General features: G+C 40.5%; 1 protein-coding gene and 1 long non-coding RNA gene across 10 annotated transcripts in view; both read left to right on the top strand.

The window, feature by feature from the left end:
- The window catches only part of PDE1A (phosphodiesterase 1A), a 373,257-nt gene that overhangs the window by 125,301 nt on the left and 227,874 nt on the right, over positions 1–20,082 (top strand). For 2 of the 9 annotated variants that reach the window (XM_075117995.1, XM_075117996.1), the window contains exon 2: positions 2,279–2,392. In XM_075117995.1, coding sequence (XP_074974096.1) covers positions 2,289–2,392 — 104 coding nt within the window. In that variant the 5' untranslated portion in view covers positions 2,279–2,288. Of the gene's footprint in view, positions 1–1,420; positions 1,548–1,641; positions 2,393–20,082 lie in introns of those variants that run through there. The other 7 variants (XM_075117998.1, XM_075117997.1, XM_048869744.2 and 4 more) reach the window with 7 other exon arrangements.
- LOC142068558 (uncharacterized) lies at positions 2,677–5,455 on the top strand. Its single transcript, XR_012664396.1, has 2 exons — positions 2,677–2,762; positions 4,960–5,455. It is a non-coding gene; the product is annotated as an uncharacterized LOC142068558 (long non-coding RNA).

The following is a 20,082-nucleotide window of genomic DNA, read 5'->3' as shown; positions in this document are numbered from 1 at the left end:
ATCTTAAGAACAATGAAAAAGCAATCAGGTTCTTAAAAGAAGAATTTTAATTGAAGTAAAAGAATCACCTCTGTAAAATCAGGATGGTAAATACCTTACAGGGTAATCAGATTCAAAATATAGAGAATCCCTCTAGGCAAAACCTTAAGTTACAAAAAGGCACACAAACAGGAATATACATTCCATTCAGCACAACTTATTTTATCAGCCATTTAAACAAAACAGAATCTAACGCATATCTAACTAGAATGCTTATTAGCCCTTTACAGGAGTTCTAACCTGCATTCCTGCTCTGGTCCGGGCAAAAACAAACAAACAAAAAAAACAGACAGAGTGAACCCTTTGTTTCTTGCCCCCCTCCAGCTCTGAAAGTATCTTGTCTCCTCATTGGTCATTTTGGTCAGGTGCCAGCAAGGTTATCCTAGCTTCTTAACCCTTTACAGGTGAAAGGGTTTTTCCTCTGGCCAGGAGGGATTTAAAGGTGTTTACCCTTCCCTTTATATTTATGACACAGTGTTTAAAGAAAGTGATTGTTTCTGTGGTTCTTCAGTTTTGTCACATGACACTCTTCATTGCAAGCAAAAGTTAGGGGAGGTGTAGATCACACACTGACTTTTTAAAAAAAAACCCTTTGAAATCTATGGGCCTGATTTCTCTTTCTCTCTTGTGCCTGTGAGAATCAGGAATACTTCTAGTGAAGTCAATGTAACAACACCAATTTAAAACCAGTGCAAGTGAGAGGTGAAACCTGGGAAAGAGATGAAATGCATCAGCTAATGATCTCTCTGATAGAAATCAGTGAGGAAAAAGCAGGGGCCAGTACAGAATAGAGATTAATAGGACATAAAGGGGATATTTTTAAAAAATGTATTTTAATGGAGAGGAAATCATCCATTCGGAAACTTATGAGAAAATGAAGGGAAATGGATAGGGGAACTTCAGTGACAGTGAATTATTGTGATTGTTCTTTTTCTTTTTCCTTGGCATTTTCACCCATCTCTGCCAGCCACTTCAGATGGAGATCACGCATAACCTCACATCTTTGTTACTTTTAAACATACACAATGCTGTATGGTTGAAACCGATGCACAGACAAGCTAGTGGTATCTGGGACTAGTTGGATCTTTCTCCAGAGTTGCAGATCCTTGTCTATTCACAAAACAAGAAGGAAGATGTTTATAAAATAAAGATCGAATTTTGAAAAGCTCTGCAAACACAGTTGAGCAAGCAATAAAATATAGTGATGCAGAGCTAACCCGAGTTCTAGTCAAACAGCAGCTTTGGCTGTGCAACTAAATGCATGGGTTTGCGCTGTAGAGACAGAGCTGGCAATCTGCTGCATGGCTGGCAGACCACTTAGTTCTCATTCCTTTTGCTCTTTACATGCACTTAATTTTTTCTCTGGCATGCACAAACAGTTCAACATCGGATTTTGACACACGCAAGCTATTGTCCCAAAGGATTCATTCAGCAGGCTGTCTTGCAGCTGCTGCATTTTCCACCAGTTAAATTGACAGTTGCCTACTGTGTGGAGTTGCTAGGAGAAGGTGAATAGTCATGATTACAGCATATTCCTTCAATAACAACCTGTAGAGCTCTCTAATTACTCTTCTGAAGGGATTTATACATGTCTTAGAGTCCCAACTTAACGTTTGTTCAGTTATGTTGTTAAGAGGCTGGTAGATATTTATTCCTTGAAGACCAATTCAGGATCACCTAAAGAGACAAAAGCTCTGGCATTTAAGCAGGCGTTCATTTCTTACGGTGGTGCAGCTGATATTGGCTTCTACCGTCTGCTTTCCTATTGCAGCCTGCTTTTCCGACCTGCACAGCAGCAGCAGCAAAAAAAATAATAATAATAATAATTTTTTTCTGGACTGCTAAAGTCATTCACATTTCTCCTGCATGGCAATGAATTCTAATACATTTTAAGGAAGCTTTTGTGCTTACGTGCATATACCTACAAGTGAAGTGCATGGGGATAGAGCTTGAGCAGTCAGTCAGTGAGTAGTGTAGTAGCTGGCTCACATGTATGGAGTAGACTTGTGAGGTCAGAGAAGCTGTTTATAGTGCTGTGTGCTTAGGGGGAGAAAGAGAGTGGATTTGTCTATCAAAGTAAATAGCAATTCAGCCAGAAGCTTTCCTTAGCTTTGTAATTCTGAAATGTTTGGATAGATGAGAGCTGCTACTGTATAACGTGTGGATCCTCTGACGTTTGTAGTGGACTAAGGAATGCTTTTACTTGCTGCTGAGCCTGATTGTAACTGTATTGCTGTAGGACAATTACCATGGGGTCTAGAGCTACTGAAACGGCCCGGGAACTGGAAGGCACCTCTTTAAAGTACCAAATAGGAGGACACGCTGAGAAAATGTGGCAACGGCTCAAAGGAATGTGAGTAGATCCTCTCCTTGTTTTTGTGCTGTTTCCCGGGACGGATCTGTTGCTTTTGAATGTGACTAATCATTACAGGGAGAATTATTTTATAAGCTGATACTAGTATTTAATATCAGAATGAGATGTCTTTTTAAAATATATGGTAGTTATTAGATTCAGTCACCTTGTTTAAGAGACACATGAGCAGTAAAATAACTGTTGCCCAAATCCAAACGCAGGTAACCTCTTGTGTCAGTTTACCCACTGCGCTGTGACGTTATTTTGCATGTACTATCTTCAGAATCAGCATTTCTAGAGATATATCATTGTTAGAAATGGTTCCCTTTGAAGCTGGTACTTGTTCCCCTGGAAATGGTGGTACATTTAGGTAAGTATATAGCTGTCTGAGGTACTCAAATTAGCTGTAATTCACACTGCTTGGGCGTGCAGGTGGATTAGCCTATATTGAGAGGGTCTTCGATATTCATAGGGATGCTGTATGATTCCTGTCTTGCATGGATTTCTTTTTTTAAACACTCAGAGGCTTATACAGTCACTAACATAACATCTACAGCATGCAGGCAATTTAAATGCTGAAGACTAAATCCGTTAGTCAGTGTGTTCTGAAAGCCACAAAACTTTAATAGTTTATTTAGAATGGCTGTTGCTCTAAAGGCCAATGTCAGAGATGTACGTTACTTAAACAACTGTTCCCTTCTTCAGTGTTTTGGGAGCAAGGGAACAGCGTTAGCCTTTGGATGGGGAGGTTTGAAATGCTAAGTTTGAAAGGCTATGCAACAGATGTTATCTAGTGTGTAAATAGCAGAAGGAACATTATTGATTTTAATTTAAAACCTTTGCTACATTACACCATTTAGCGGATTAGATGCACTAGAGTCAGTACAGGAAGGTATAAATTACCAGGCTTCCTATGCCAGCCTGGTTCTTCTGTGTCCAGGGTGGGGATTCATTCTGAGTGTGGGAGGGAGTGTTTTTACCACCTGCTTGCCTGCAGTCTTCCTTCAGTGGAAGACAGCTTTAAGTTGTGGTCAGGGTGCTTTAGGAAACCAGCTGGCAAAGACCGTTGGTTACATGCACTGAATTCTTTGGTCACTCTGTCTAACTCTGCGTGCTTTTGGGACAGTGCAGGCTCCTGTGAACTCCAGCGAGTGCCCTGGTGGTAGAGCTGTTTCAGCCATTTTTTGTGCCACACCTCACCTGATGGAGTTTCTATCACTGGAGACCACTACCAAGCTTTATAGGGACTTCTGTTGGTGTAGACTCTCAGTTGACTTAGTATTTGTAAGGTTCTCTGCAATTACTAGCCTCCTAGAATAAAACTTTTTCTTTCAACTGTCTCTAATTAGTAAATTGAGTCAGTTTTATTATGATAACTAATTAATGTAATAAAAACATCCTCACTCTATACTGCATATCGAAGGAATAAGGTTAATTCCTTTGAGAGTATGTAAAGCAGTGCAAGGAGTTTGAGGCTTATCAAACCCAAAAGAATCTGAAAATCACAATATGCCCATATTGTAAGTAGGAGCCAACCCCATGAACATTGTTCCTCCTATAGGACTTGTTAAAGCTAAAACATTTATTCTAAAACAAAAAAATATTATTTTGTTAGATAGGTGAGCACTTTCCTCAGCCTTTCCTATGATTTCGTTGTGAGATTGTGAATATTACAAAGAATATTGGATGAAGTGAGTCTAAAATGTTAATTGTTTTAGGGGAGCTCTTTAAAACCATATTTATTCAAAGCGGGAAATAGTGAGGAAAAGGACTGATTTCAATGTGCACACAGTGGTATTAAAACAAGTGTGTGTTTTCCAGGAATGGGGTGAGTGGGGCAGGACTGCAACATGTATTGTGTTTCTGAAGAAGAATCTCTATTTATAAATTAATTACTACTCAGCTAAGGGAATTGACTTCTCATAGGTGAAGTACGAGATGGTGTCTGTTTAGAGTTATGTTCATTTCCCTTAAGTCAAATTCCAGCATTAGTTGTCCATGAAGGGTTCTCATTGAAGGCGATGGGAGCTATGCTTGTGAGTCCAGAACAGAATTTTACCCCTGGGAGTTCAAGGAAGCCCATGACTCTATCTCAGGTTCATCAGTTTAAAACTGTGGTTTCAATAAGGCTTTCATTGTCACTTGTGAGGAGACAATGAGGATTTCTCTGGCCTGCAAACTGGCTCAAATTGATCTTGGAGTTTCATCTGAGGTTTTTTTTTTTGTATTTAATTTCAATACTAATGAGCTAGGTTGTGTTTAATAGCTGCATGCTGCATCCGTATGCATAGCTGGCTTGTTTTTCTTTTCTGTCAACATTTCAAATATAAGCATTATATATGTAGTTCTGCAGATTATTCCAAGATGAAACACCTTAGTTCAGTCTGAAACCATTTGCCTTTTGATTATCAGTGGAGGGTCCTCTGCAAAACAATATTTTGGAAGTATCGGCAAACGTTATTGTTTGACTAAGTATTAACATGTAAGTCATCAGTCCAGAATCCAACCAGAATAATTGGTTTGGGCATTATGGATGTGGCGGGACAAAAGAGTTTTTTTCCTTACAGGGAATGGAATGGCTTTGCAGACTCTACCAACCCTGTTGCCCTAATACACTTCTTCTGTGGTGGAGCCCTGGAGATTTAACAACAGTGAAACCTTTGGCCATGCCCCATCTCCATATGATCCATGTGGCCCTGGAGTGACCAGGGACCTGATCTGCAGGCTGTGCAGCGGGTGTGCACCCCTGCCTGGCAACCCCAAATCCATCTGCATTGCTTGTGCATGGAAACTGCTGGCAAGGGGCTGGCCTTTTGTGGCCATGGAGAAGAGGACCAGATTTGCACCAAATGAATGACTGCATAATACTCAATTCCGAGTTCATGGGGTGACGGAGGATTCACAATACCACCTTCCTGGAATAGGAGTGTCTTGACCTGAGTTGCTGTTCCTTGAATTAAGACGCTTTTAGTATTCAAAGTGTGAACTCCAAATGTGTTGGTACTTCAGGGAGAAGACAAAACAAGCTGGTATCTCAACTAATAAAACAAATAATAAATGACAGCCTAATTATTCACTCCTTACACAAACTTAACTTAAAGGAATAGTAGCAGAAGTCTCTGACGCTGCTGGTAGAGCTCATACAGCCCTGAACCGCATACAGTCTGAACTGCAGTTTTATACAAGCATCATTTAATCCCCCATATTTTAGTGTTAGGAGCAAGTTCCATTCAAAGAACTGGAAGCTCATACATGAGAAAAGAATTGACCTTTCATATTGGTATATTTTGCCTCTCTTCATTGTGCTAGAACTGTGGAATCTAAAAGTTTGGGTGGGATTGGATTCAGGGGTATGGTTAGGGTTCATATCTAACTAGAATTATTTATATTATGCAACCTGTAATTGTTTTAGAAGGAGGAAGTGGGCCATGTTCATCACTGCCCAAAGGCCCTCTTGTGCTAGCTTAGCTGGCACACAGGGGCCATTGGACAGGCATAAGCCCTGGCGGGAAATACCTCTGTTATAGGAATGCCCTTTTCATCTTAGTGCCAACTGTGCAATAGGGGTGGGCTTGGTTGTGTTGGGAGTAGGAGGAGGTGTGGTCAGGTTAGTCCTGCAATCTAGAGATTCTGTACTCCTGCAGGGGTTCATACAAACTGTTACAGCATGGACACAAAGTGAAAGCAAGGGCTTGCCTTAGTTTGTACCAAAGGCCAAACTGGCCCCTATAGCCCCTAAATAGGGGATGCTCAAGTGGTCTTCCCTCTGCTAGTGCTGGCATCAGTGCAGGGGTGAATCTTCAGTCATTAGTTGATGGAAACATTTAAAAGAATATAGACAGTTGCCTTCCTCAGTTTTTGGTTAATTACCAGGGGAGAACATTTTAAAGGAGAATACATTAGTCATACATTTTTAAGGCTAGAAGGGACCAGTGTTTTCACCTTGTCTGACCTCCTTTAACGGCTATAGAACTTCACCCAATGATTCTAGCATCAAACCCATAACTTCTGGTTGAAAAACTATAGGAAACTTTCTCGTATCATACCTAATAAATAAACCCAGTCATCTCTCCTTTGTTTTTCTTAGTTTTCTGTACACATTTTTACTTTATACTGCATTTGGTGCTTAAATTTGTTGGCTTCCTTTTCTCCTTCTGCTCCACATGTTTGGTCGAAGAAAGTTCAGGAAAGTCTAAACAACTGCTACTGCAATTATTACTGTAGCAAACAATGTAATGTCATAAACAGAAGAAAGATGATGGTCTGGAAGGTGGATGGACATGATAAAAATACCTAGCTATAGAAAAATCTCATTTAATGTGTAACTATCTACAGTATTGGTAAATGGGATACAACTTTAGTAGCAATCTAAGTTGCTGCTTCTTTTTTAATGTAAAAAAACCCCTTTAAAGGAAAATCAAAAACATAATTAAGTAGTCTCTAGTCTTCATTTGAACTAAAGCTAAATGGAATTGAAGTAAAATTAAACCTGTTACATGTCAAATATAATGTTTGACCTGAACAGAAAAATTGAGGAAATTTTATAATAATGTACCTAGAATGATATACATCCCATTAAGTCTGTAGTTACAATGAGAGATTTTCCCATTATCAATCATGAACTTGTTCTTTTGATTTCTGAAGGTTAAAATAAAATGTTGCTGTGTCTGTTGGTTAAGCAAGACTTTTTATGTGCATAGCTTTGTAACCTACAAACATGATTTTTTTGATTATTGTTCAGTCACCGTAGATGTTTTAGTACTTCAGTTGCATAACCATGTTAGCACTGTAGAGGGACCGGAGTCCTGGCTTAGTCATATTATGACAATAATATTCTTTTGCCATTAGAAAAACAATTCACCTATTGTAATGTACAGGAGGCATAGTTACGTGTTCCAGTTCACATTCAGTCTTGCCACAAGTCAAGACTGGTTTTGATGGATAGGTTAAGATGGAGTCCTACAGTCTACAACGGGTGGATGGATTGTGTGGAGAACTCTATTGAAATAGGTTGTAAAACTGCAGAGTTAGGGCCCTACTTTCTAACTTTCCTATGCTATGCCTAGGAATGCCAGTTGCAGGGCTATATATATAGGTCACATCATTCCAATTTTTATGTATTACTGGACCATAGAGCGTAAGCAAAGTGAGATATTGTAAGGGATACTTTCTTGAAGATATATGGAGGGATTGTATTTAAAGTTGTCTTTTTATTTCAAAATTATTAAAAAGAACAAATGTCTAAAATATTACTTTAATGTAAAGAGTTGACAACTAATTTATAATACAAACAAGCAATAAAATCAATGACCTACAGTTTTCTGCTAAGCTCAGACTTCTACTTTCTTCCACATTAGATTTAGCAGTTTCTAAACTCTACTAAAAGATGTTTCCTTGTCTGTGTAACTCTGCCCTTTATGTAGGAAGGGATTACACATAATCCATCACCTAAATAATTATATTCTCCCTCTTCATATGACCACTTCCCCCTCAACGTAACTTGCAGGTGCTGCAGACTGTTTAATACAAACCCTTTAATATACAATTCCTTTGGTAAACCCACATTCTTTACTTTAGTCAATAAAATGTCTACAACAAAATGGTCACTTAATTATTAAACTGCATTTCCCCAAAAGCCATCGTCTAGAGTTCACATTAACCTTCCTTGTATAAGAAGCCTCTGTTTCTGGTGGTAACTCTACTACACAGAGCTGTAGAATGCAATTTACATACTTGGGTTGTGGGGCCCCTGTATACAAGTCTTTTTCCTAATTTAAAACAAAATGATCACAATTATGGCATCAAGGCTATTAACGCAATACTAAACTTGCCTTTTAATTAACAGAAATCTATTCCGTGGTTACATTTCAGGCTTAAAACATGTAGAAAATAGTTAAGTTAATTCAAAATAACCTACTTCTTACCTTAGAACAGCTGTTACATTAGTTTCTTTCTGGGAGGGAGTTTGGGTGCAGGAGGGGGCTCCAGGCTGGGGCCGAGTGTTGGGGTGCGGGCTCTGGGAGGCAGTTTGGTGCAGGAGGGGATTCTGACTTGGGGCAGAGAGTGGGGGTGCGAGGTGCAGGCTCCGGCCAGGAGGTGCTTACCACAGGTGGCTTCCGGCCGGCGGCACAGCAGGGCTCAGGCAGGCTGCCTGACTGCCATAGCATCCCGGAAGCGGCCGGCTGCTTGCACATCTCTGCGTGCCCCTTGGGGGAGGGGGACAGTATGTCTCTGTGCACTGCCCACGCCGGCCGGCAAGCGCCACCCCTGCATACTCGCTGCCTGATACTCTACCACCGGAAGCCAGACAATACTGAGGCTTAATCTAGATTCTGACGCTGAGTCACTAGAGGTATGTGTATACAGCCTATGGCGGTGAGCCTCCCCACCCGGGTGGACAGACTTGGGTGAGCAGGTCTTGCGGTCGTGCTGTAGAAATAACTGTGTAGACATGGAGCAGGTCCTCTCATGGAGCAGGTCCTCAAAGAATCAATCCTGAAGCACTTGCATGAGAGGAAAGTGATCAGGAATAGCCAGCATGGATTCACCAAGGGAAGGTCATGCCTGACTAATCTAATCACCTTTTATGATGAGATTACTGGTTCTGTGGATGAAGGGAAAGCAGTGGATGTATTGTTTCTTGATTTTAGTAAAGCTTTTGACATGGTCTCCCACAGTATTCTTGTCAGCAAGTTAAGGAAGTATGGGCTGGATGAATGCACTATAAGGTGGGTAGAAAGCTGGCTAGATTGTCGGGCTCAACGGGTAGTGATCAATGGCTCCATGTCTAGTTGGCAGCCGGTGTCAAGTGGAGTGCCCCAAGGGTCGGTCCTGGGGCCGGTTTTGTTCAATATCTTCATAAATGATCTGGAGGATGGTGTGGATTGCACTCTCAGCAAATTTGCGGATGATACTAAACTGGGAGGAGTGGTAGATACGCTGGAGGGGAGGGATAGGATACAGAAGGACCTAGACAAATTGGAGGATTGGGCCAAAAGAAATCTGATGAGGTTCAATAAGGATAAGTGCAGGGTCCTGCACTTAGGACGGAAGAATCCAATGCACTGCTACAGACTAGGGGCCGAATGGCTAGGCAGCAGTTCTGCGGAAAAGGACCTAGGGGTGACAGTGGACGAGAAGCTGGATATGAGTCAGCAGTGTGCCCTTGTTGCCAAGAAGGCCAATGGCATTTTGGGATGTATAAGTAGGGGCATAGCGAGCAGATCGAGGGACGTGATCGTTCCCCTCTATTCGACATTGGTGAGGCCTCGTCTGGAGTACTGTGTCCAGTTTTGGGCCCCACACTAGAAGAAGGATGTGGATAAATTGGAGAGAGTCCAGCGAAGGGCAACAAAAATGATTAGGGGTCTAGAACACATGAGTTATGAGGAGAGGCTGAGGGAGCTGGGATTGTTTAGTCTGCAGAAGAGAAGAATGAGGGGGGATTTGATAGCTGCTTTCAACTACCTGAAAGGGGGTTCCAAAGAGGATGGCTCTAGACTGTTCTCAATGGTAGCAGATGACAGAACGAGGAGTAATGGTCTCAAGTTGCAGTGAGGGAGGTTTAGATTGGATATTAGGAAAAACTTTTTCACTATGAGGGTGGTGAAACACTGGAATGCGTTACCTAGGGAGGTGGTAGAATCTCCTTCCTTAGAGGTTTTTAAGGTCAGGCTTGACAAAGCCCTGGCTGGGATGATTTAACTGGGAATTGGTCCTGCTCTGGGCAGGGGGTTGGACTAGATGACCTCCTGAGGGTCCCTTCCAACCCTGATATTCTATGATTCTATGATTCTAGACAGTGCTTTGAAGTTGTGGCTCAGGCTCTGAAGCCCACCCAACTCCCTAGGCATCAGAGTCTGAGCTGCAACTTCAAATCTCTGTCTACACAGCTATTTTTAAAGGGTGAGGTCTGTTGACCCAGGCTGGGACGTGTGTTCCCACAGTGTAGACATACCCTGCATGGCCTCAGGGAAGGCATTTGATGCATCTGATTCTGTTTCCACATTTGTGAAACAGATAGAATAATACTTGGGTTTAGAGTCATAGTGTAAACCAGTCAGATGTGGTGTAATTCCTGAAAACACTGCACAACTTCCAGGAATATTTGTTGCATTAGCTGTTACAAAAGAAAGGGCAACCCTGACTTCACCTACAGGACTGCAAATATCACTGAGTTCAGAACAACCCAGGGTCAGGATAGCTAGTGGAAAAAGAAAGTAGCTGGGTTGTTCTTGTTGTTTGGACTCTAAACTAATAAATGCTTGAGGGGGCATTTCCATCTCCAGTCTTTAAAGGCTTTTTTTTTAAAAAGCCCAATGATATAAGATTGGGCAAGTTGGTCTAATTTCAGACCTCTCAACTTTGCCAGTATATCTTTAAATATTGCTTATTGGAGAATGGAAAATTAAGCATCAGGCTACTGTTTTTGAATTAACTTTCTGGACTAATGGATCTGTATAAACAACCTCTCAAAACACACACCTGCCCCGCGACAATTTCACAGCATATGACCATCTCTCCTCCGCCAGGAAGCAATATAAATAAAAGAACCAAAGACGTGAATGGGCTGTAGCTCAGGCCTTATGTATAGAGTTGATTACACCCTCTGTATAGAAGTGTTCATAATCACAATACGCAGCAATTGGCTGGACTCTTCGCAGTATGTTGTCAGTGCTATCCGTGAAAAGAGAACAGCAGTAGTGCTGGTTGAATATAATCCATCCAATACATTTTGGGGCCAATTTTGTTGTTTGTTGAATGACTCCTTTCAGCAGTGGAAGCTTGCTTATTTCTAGTGAGACCTGTTGAGACATGGTAGAGTTTCAGGTCTAGCGCAATAGTGACCATCCAAGCATAATGCATGTGTTCTTTGGTGCAGTGTTCTTTAACAGGCAGAGATCTAAAGAAGGATTTTCTCCTATGTAAGTCCTCCTGCTCCATTTGACATTGGCTGCAGTTTATTTGACCCAACCTATTTGCAGACTTTTGGCGCCCCCAGGAAAACAAGTAGCCTCTATAAATATTATTTGGACATTTCATTGGTATGAATTTTCCTGATATAGTGTGTTTGGAGGCAGTTACATTGGAACGGTTCACTGCTGGAGTGATTTATGCCAGAAGACACTAAGAAATAGACTGCAATGCAGTATTTACTTTTCTTTTCTTGTTCATACACTGTATTGAAATACTTCACGGCGTGTGAGAATTCAAAGGAGGCGAAGCCATTGTAGGTCTTACTGTTGTTTCACTCTGCGGAGCTAATTAAGGAATCCGTATCAAACATTACTTTTCCTGCACAGTTGTGTATTGTGTTTCATCTCTTTGTTTTGAATGGTTTGTTTCCTTAGTGAAATGTTCTCTGACCTCTCTATTTTTAAATTGTTTTTATAAAAAGGACTGATGACTGTATGACTCTTCTTCCTTCTTACTGTAGCAGTATGTGAATATGCTCTGTGTTTCCTAACCCAGACTATTCTACATTGAGACAGCTGAGGGGCAACCACCCTGATCTCTGTCATTGATCTCGGATGGAGTTGGGAGTTGCAAGTGTTCACCCCTTTAAAGAGTCTTGGAATCTTTCACCTGCTAGTGGCATCTGTTCAGATCTTAGTGCACAGATAACCAAATCGCAATATGCGCCACTCCACTGAACTCCACTAGACCTGTGTGGAAACTGAAATTCCCATTCCACAGGCAATTCTGAAATTTGAGACATGAAAATCCTTCTGAAATGAGACAAATAATCCAAATTCTGAAATTTCCAGCGGAATCCCAAAATCTTTCTTTGAAAAAATTAAAATGACAAATTGTTTTGAGCTGTTCAACATGTTTTTGAGGCTCCACAAGGTGTCTAGGGCTGTGGCAGCCTGCTGTGTGGGGAGCCTGGGGCTTGAGAGCCAGGGCTTCCAGACTTTCTGAGGGACTATGAGCTCTGGCTCCAGGGCAGTCCACCTTCTGAGCTGCCCAAAAGCCAAGAAGCCTTGTAGCCCTAGCTCTGAGGCATCCCAGTAGGCAGGTTGTTGAGGAGTAGGGGAGCTGCAGAGATGGGAATTATTTTCCTACACAACATTTTCCCATGGAAAGTGAGTTTTCTGTTGGAAAGTAATTAACAGCAGCTCTAACTATCACCCTGGTCAGTCTCCGCAGATAGACCAAGGATTGGATAGGCCACTGAGATTTGAATGCCCCTCTCTACCCCTGGAGGTGCTTCATCATTTGTTGAGGCATTATGTAAAGTTTCCTCTGCCACCATTCCTGTTCTCTAGTAAAATGGGAGACCAGACTCCAGAGCTATCGAGCTGACCCATGTCTTAACTCAAAAATAGTTCAAATTCAGGGAGACGTTGGATGAGGAGACTAAGGGCTTGATCCTACACATTGTGAGCTTTGTCATTGACTTCACTGTCAGTGGGTGCAGGACCTATTAGCAGTGCTTGGAATCAAGCATAACAAAGTGCCTTTCCCAACACAGTGCTGCAAATAGACACCTCTGTCATAACTAGCAGCCCCCTTTTTATTTCATTCCTCAGCCTATTGAGCAAACACTATTAATTTGTTTATTTTGAGAAAATAGGGACTAGAATGAGACTACTAAGCTTACATACATAAGACACAATATACTGATTATTTTGGGGGGCTGTGCCCTAAGAACTAATGTTCTTTTTCTGTGGAGTTCCTGATTTGGATACAAGCACAGTTAAGAGGCAGGTGCTGGACATACAGTGCTGAGCAAGAGCACTTACTTTTGGGGTATATGCTTGCTTCTTTAGACTGTCCCCTATCATATTGTTTGTGTTGCACTGAAATATGCTGTAATAAGACTCTATAACTTCTGTCATCTGAGACCTTCATGAAAACAAGCTAGTCATCTCCTGAGGCCATCTCAGGAAGTAAAACTGTAAATAAAGTATATGGTAGAAAATAAGTGGGAACTGTAACTTAGAAGTGGCTACTGCTGTTTTCTGACTTAGGTGCATTTTAAAATGTTTGGAATGTTTCATACTTAACCTTTTGTGCAATCTAAGTACCTACTTTATGGGTAGATGGATTGCACTATTTGTGAGAAACAGCATGCCTTTGAATTCCATCTCCTTCCTAATGAATTCTAAACAGACTGATTTTAATATTAATTGCTCTTTTGAAAACATCAGTTGGTTACATGCCACAATGAGACTTTTTATAAAGTATGTATTTAAACAGATCAGTGATAGGTGCAATTGTTTCCCCTAATAAACTGGAAGTTATTAGATAGTATGAGTTAAAATAATTTGTTTTGAATCATTGTGTAGTTAATATGAATTGCACATTGGAAAGTGATTGTGTTCATTTAAATCCTGGAACTTCTCTACGCTGCCAACAACACAAATGAATATAATGCATATGAATTCTTGCATGAAAGGGTTAATATGTTTGGGCTCCATATGCTTCTGAACTTGCATAATTAGCTTCCTGGCTTTGTAACAAATAAAACTGTGAGCAACTCATACAATTAATTTGTTGGGTGAGTTATGTCAGACAAACTTTAGCATAGTAGGTAGGAAAAGATTGGTAATAAACGTGAAGCCAATAAATCAGAAATTACATTTCAATAGATGCCAGACAGAGAGGGCGCAGGACCAGTGACACCTGATTCTGAGTTTGTAACCCTCCCCTCCCACCAATACACGCACTTTCCTTGGCTACAAATATGTTACTTCTAGCTTTGGTTATATCCTTTGGCATGCCATGGGTCATGGATAGGGACCCCTCTCCTCACTACTGTGCATGGCGGGTGGCTCACATATTGTGTAAAGATGTAAATGGCACATGGGTTGATGGGAACAGTGATATGCCCACATGGCAGATGAGGGGAAAAGGAGGGTGGTGTTTGGAGGCTAACAGAGAAACAGCTGCTTGTCTGCTCTGTAGATGGGGCCCTAGCCTAGCCAAAATCTTAGAACACCGTTAGGGAAGTTTGTAGCTAAATCCAAACTTTCTGACTAGCTCTTATCTCTGTAATGTCCTACTTCAAAACCTGTGTCCAAACCCCTCTAAACTTTTTGGGAAAACTGAGATCAGTGTCATCTCAAGTCAATTCATGCTTTTTAAGCATTAAGAATAAAGATTTCTAAGTCTAGCTGAAATACTTCAGTGCTTGCTATGATGGCATTTATAGAAGATATGAGATTAAGTTTTGCATATAAAAGACAGATACCAAACCTTGGCCTGCCTTGATTTTTTTTTTTTTTGAGGGGAGGGGACAGGCACCTGACTGAAAGTGTGTGTATATAATTTAAGTGGAGACCTGCCTGTACCCATGCTATTAGAGACTGCTTAAATTAGATAACAACAAACACGTTTAAGGGTTTTTATGTTGCCTCCTTCTAGAAAACTTGGGTTTAGAGTCATAGGTTATAGTTTGTTAGGCTCCAGTGGATACATCCTGTATGATCAATCTGAGCCTTTCCTGTCACCTGTTTCTATATTTTCTTACTCACTTGGGTCATACTCAGGTTTTCCTAGCTCTAGTTAAGACATACATGACACAGGCTATCTTTTCCTATTGTACTCCTGTTTAGTTCTACCGCAAGTCTATATTTTACCTTCTAACATTGCATAGAACTTCCTTTCATGTTAATTCATTCTTCATGGAGCATATATCTCACAGAATATGATTGTTTACTCATTCACAACAAACAGCAACAAACTTTTGGGATATATGTGTGTGTGTGTATGTATGTGTATATTTATACACACTAAGTTAGTCAGGATCATGCATGTGTATCATGCTTAGAATGAGTTGCTCATGAAGAAGGGATCATATCCACACTCATAGCTTCTCATTCTCACTGTTACTACCTGGACATAATTAGACAAGGTGCAAAGTATGGGAAAATAAAACATTACTCTGTGTGTGTTCTAATATTCTGCTACAGAAGATCTTCACTTCAGAAAGCCAAGGAATTGCAAATTTCATTCTCTGTTGTTCTTTATCATACTGTGGCATTGTATTGTTTGTATGTATCCTGTTTAAGCTAGTGCACAATCAATATTACATGAGTGCAGGAACCACATCCCCTAGCACATGATGAAAGTAGTAGTGTCAAAGAATCTCTTTGACAGCTTCAATCTCTGTTAGTATGTACTTGGCATCCTGTATTTGATAAATATTGCAGCCAAAGACCAAAGCAACAAGTATTAGTTGGATGACTGGCTAATGATTGCATGCCATCTCCTACAAATCTCTGCAAAGACCTTCTGGCATGGAATGTTAACTCAGAATGTCATCTTCAGCATAAAAAGAGCACCTTCCCGTTTCCTTGTAAGACGAGGACTCAAGAAGTTGCAGTCCTTAAATCATGCTGTTATCCGGCCAACATCTTGGGACCAGTGTTGCTTATGGAATTTGATACTTTATGCATAGTTTCCTATGTTTTCACCAAGAGATGAACTGTATTCTCAAAATTCATAGGTTTGCTTTACCAAGGAAAGGTTAAAAAAACCAAACAAACTAAACTTCTTCATTTTATGGCTTCAGCTTCAATGAAGGAGACCTTGAAGGAAAAAGTGAAGTTTTAAAGCCTTGGCATAATACAATCATGCCTCCTAATGAGATACAACTTTCCATCTTCACATGCGACATCTTCGCTGCTGAAATAGACTGGAAAAATACAGCATTAAAGGTTTATGACAATGGTGTAATGCCCACAAGTGACAACAGATGAGATCTCTCATAATGAAGCATGTTTCCATTATTTGATGATGTTCACCATCAAGAGGATCCTCTTGGCAAAGAAGTGTAATTTTTCTACATTATGCAGGCTACATTAAATCCATCTTTAGGGGGTACCTATGCCCTGCTGAAATTGGCAGACTACCATGTGTGGGGCTGCTGCCAGCTTTCTAAGTGGGCATGAGCACAGAAACAGCCACATGATGCATCACTTTTGAGTATTAGTTAATGAATCCCTCAAGATGCTGCCTATGTAAAGCAATTATGTGTATCAGCAAAAATGTTTCATGGCCTGGCTGTGTGCTCTACTCAGAGATTTAGTCAACTTGCATTAATTTAATCCGTTAGGTTAACCCATCTACATGCACTCTAATAGCTTTGCTCTTCTAGGATCTTATGACACAGTCTAGTGAAGCTGATGATGTCCAACTTCATGAGACTGCACTTGAGAGATCTGATAGATTACCACAATCCGGTGTTCTATTTATTGCTTCAGTAAACCATCACCTTTGAGCAACACCCTTGCTGACATGAGTAAAAAGCTGTTTTAAATGAGAGAAACTATCATTTTAAGGCCTAAAGGTACCACTAGCATTATCTAGTTTTGCATAACCTAGGCTATAGAACCACATCTACTAATGTCTGCATCAAGTACATAATTTAATTAAATCTTAATGTTAAAAGCACTGATTACGTGGTTCTGGTCTCCCTTAGGCCATTGTAGGCTGTCAAGTTATATCTGGGTAAAAGTAAGATCAGAACCAGATTTTAAAAACAAGTTTATTGTATGATGATATTCTGGATGCACTAGAATTTGGTTTGGTTTTATCGGTCACTTCCTGTTGTGATTATTTGGCCATATGGATTACATTTTAATTTTCCAATTTCTGTTGGGACTGATGTTGGTTCCATTCTTATTTATCATTAGGCTGCTCAGCTGGTAGGAGGAGATTTCAACTGATTTCTTGGAGTCTCTTTTCAAAGAAAGGAAATAATTTTGCGCCTTTCTGAGCTCCATTTGGCTGCAGGTAGAAACAACATGGGAGCACTAACTGGCACCCATCAGAATTTGCTTCTGAGCACGTGTGTGACTTGGGATTATTGCCATTCACTGGATCTACCTTTTAGACCCTAGTCCTGCCACTAGATGAGTTAATGGGGAACCAGGCCCACATGGGAGTGATGTTATCCCAGTTTGCCATTCATTTATTTTTAGTAATAATTTCTATTTACATGACATTTTTCATCTGTATCTCTCAAAGCACTTTACAAAAGTGAGAAAATATAATTACCCCCCCACTTTATAGATGGGGAGGTGAAGCACAGAAATGAAATAACTTGCACAAGATCACACAGGAGAACTACTATTAGAAATTAGGTCTCCTTACTCTAAGTCTTACGCTTTAGCTGCTGGATCACACTGCTGTCCTATTCTTTCCTGCAGCCCTTTTTGGCATCACTGTAGTCTTCATAATGCCTCCTGATTTTTAGTCAAAAACACAAAAATGTTTTTCTTTGAGCTCTGCTAGATATCTGTAACTAAAAAAACAGAAATGTGAGGAAACCTTATTTTCAATCACTTGTGTCTTAAATGAGCTTGGATAGGCTCTCCTGATAAGACAAAGGGTTTTAAAAACTATGTTGCCTTGATAAAGGGAAATTTATTTTTGGGCAAAGTGTTATTTTGAATTTTCAATTATTACCGTCTGATTGTTCCATCATATTTCCTACCCTTAGGACCAAATTCTGCCCTCATTTTCATGATACAACCTCATTGCACTTGTTAAGGGGCTTATTCCTTCACCTGCTCACTTCCCTGGTCCTTCTCGCATGAACAGAGAGCAACAATACCCGAAGTCCAAAAGTGCAAACAATTCAATGTTTATTGAGGTGAACTTCCAGCAAGCAATGATTCCAATTTCCTTCCTTAGTGTCCCCCTTCCCAGCTCTGAAACCTCAGAACCTTGCCTGTGTCCCTGTTCCCATTTCCCCCCCGTTAGCAAAACATGATTCCAATTATCCCACCCCCATTCCCATTCCCCCCCCTTTCTTCCTGATCGACTGCAGCCTTTATAGTAAAACTTGAGTTTGGCTTAGCTATACCTTAACCAATCATTTTACTGAAATTTAACTAACCAATCCTAACATATTGTAACATGATTATTTAACCAATTATATCCCACCACCTTAATTAGTTTACATCCAGCAAAATTAATTATACAGCAGACAGAAACAATCACAGAACCAGACAGAGATTATACAGACAAACAATAGGAAAATGGGGACTACAGTGATAGAACAACAAAGAAATGAGGATTTCACATCCCAGCATTCTTGCCAGACAGGATGCTATCAAACTAAGTTTCCTTTTACATCGTCTAGGCACTTCCCTTTCTCTGGAGGCAATAGGCATTATCAGGACAGGATTGTATTCCTAACAGCCCAATAGCATTTTATTTCAGTGTGACCAGTTTGGAATATAAGGATGTGACCATTCACTTCCCAGCTTATGGCTGCCTCTGCTGCTTAGCCGTAGGCCTTAGCCTAAGAACAGGGCCTCAGACTGTCATAGTGAAAAAAGGCCTTATGCATGCAGACAGTGATTTTGATTCTTTCTTTCTTTTATACCTCTATAACTAGCTAAATGATAAGCATATACCTAAATTCTTAAAGTATAAGCCTTTGCAGACAGGCCTGAATATCTATATCCTATCAGCACTCAGTAAGACACATCCTACACGTTGTCTTTTCATGTCCACGTACTATGTCAGGGAAAATGTAAGGTAGTTCTAAAGCCCTGAAATGGTGTAATTATACTGATATGGTAAGCATAGAAATGTAGGGTCAAAGATACCTTAAAGTCATCAGGTCTAGCCCCCTCTGCTGAGGCATGACCAAGTGAACCTGGTGTTTGTCTAACCTGTTTGTAAAAAAATCTCCTGCGATGGGTATTCCACAATCTCCCTTGGAAGCCAAATCCATAGTTTAACTGCCCTTCTTAAATTAGAAAGTGTTTTCTAATATCTAAACTAAATCTCCCCTGCTGCAGTTTATGCCCATTACTTCTTTGCCCTACCTTCAGTGGACATGGAGAACAATTGATCTCAGTCTTCTTTATAACAGCCGTTAATATATTTGAAGACCGAGGAGGGACCCAATAGCAGTCTTCTTTTCTCCATACTAAATATACCCAGTTATTGTAATCTCTCCTCATAGGTCAGGTTTTCTAAACTGTTTATCATTCTTGTTGCTCTGTTCTGGATGCTCTCCAGTTTGTCCACTTCTTTCCTAAAGAATGGTGCCCAGATTTGGACACAATACTCCACCTGCGGCGTTGCCAGTGCCGAATACAGCAGGACAATTACCTCTTCTGTCTTACATTTTATACCTCTGTTAATACACACTTCTTTTTTTAGCCTTTTTTGCAACTGCATCATATTGTTGACTCATATCAATTTGTGATCACTATAACCTCCAGGTCTTTTTCAGTAGTACTACCACCTAGCCAGCTGTTTCCTATTTTGTAGTTGTTCATTTGACTTTTTTCCCTTTCTAAGTGTTGTACTTTGTACTTGCCTGTACTGAATTTCATCTTGTTGATTTCAGACCAATCCTCCAATTTGTCAAGGTCATTTTGAATTCTAATCCTGTCCTCCAAAGTGCTTGAAACTCCTCCTAGCTCAGTGTCAACTGCAGATCTTACAAGCATAGTTTCCACCCCATTATCATGAAAATATTGAATAGTAGCAAGACTGACCCCTGCAAGACTTCACTAGATATGTCCTACCAGGTTGACAGCAAACCATTGATACTTACTCTGAGTACTGTCCTAGTTGTGGTCTAGATGAATTTACTATAAGGTGGGCACATTTCCCTAGCTTGCTTATGAGAATGTCACATGGGACTGTGTCAAAAGCCTTCCTAAAATCAAGATACATCATATCTACTGCTTCCTACTCATCCACTCGGACAGTAA

The sequence above is a fragment of the Caretta caretta genome, chromosome 11 (genome assembly GCF_965140235.1).
Source record: "Caretta caretta isolate rCarCar2 chromosome 11, rCarCar1.hap1, whole genome shotgun sequence".
Taxonomy (NCBI): Eukaryota; Metazoa; Chordata; order Testudines; family Cheloniidae; genus Caretta; species Caretta caretta.
The sequence above is the reverse complement of the archived record's forward strand: the minus strand, read 5'-3'. Positions and strand labels throughout refer to the sequence as shown.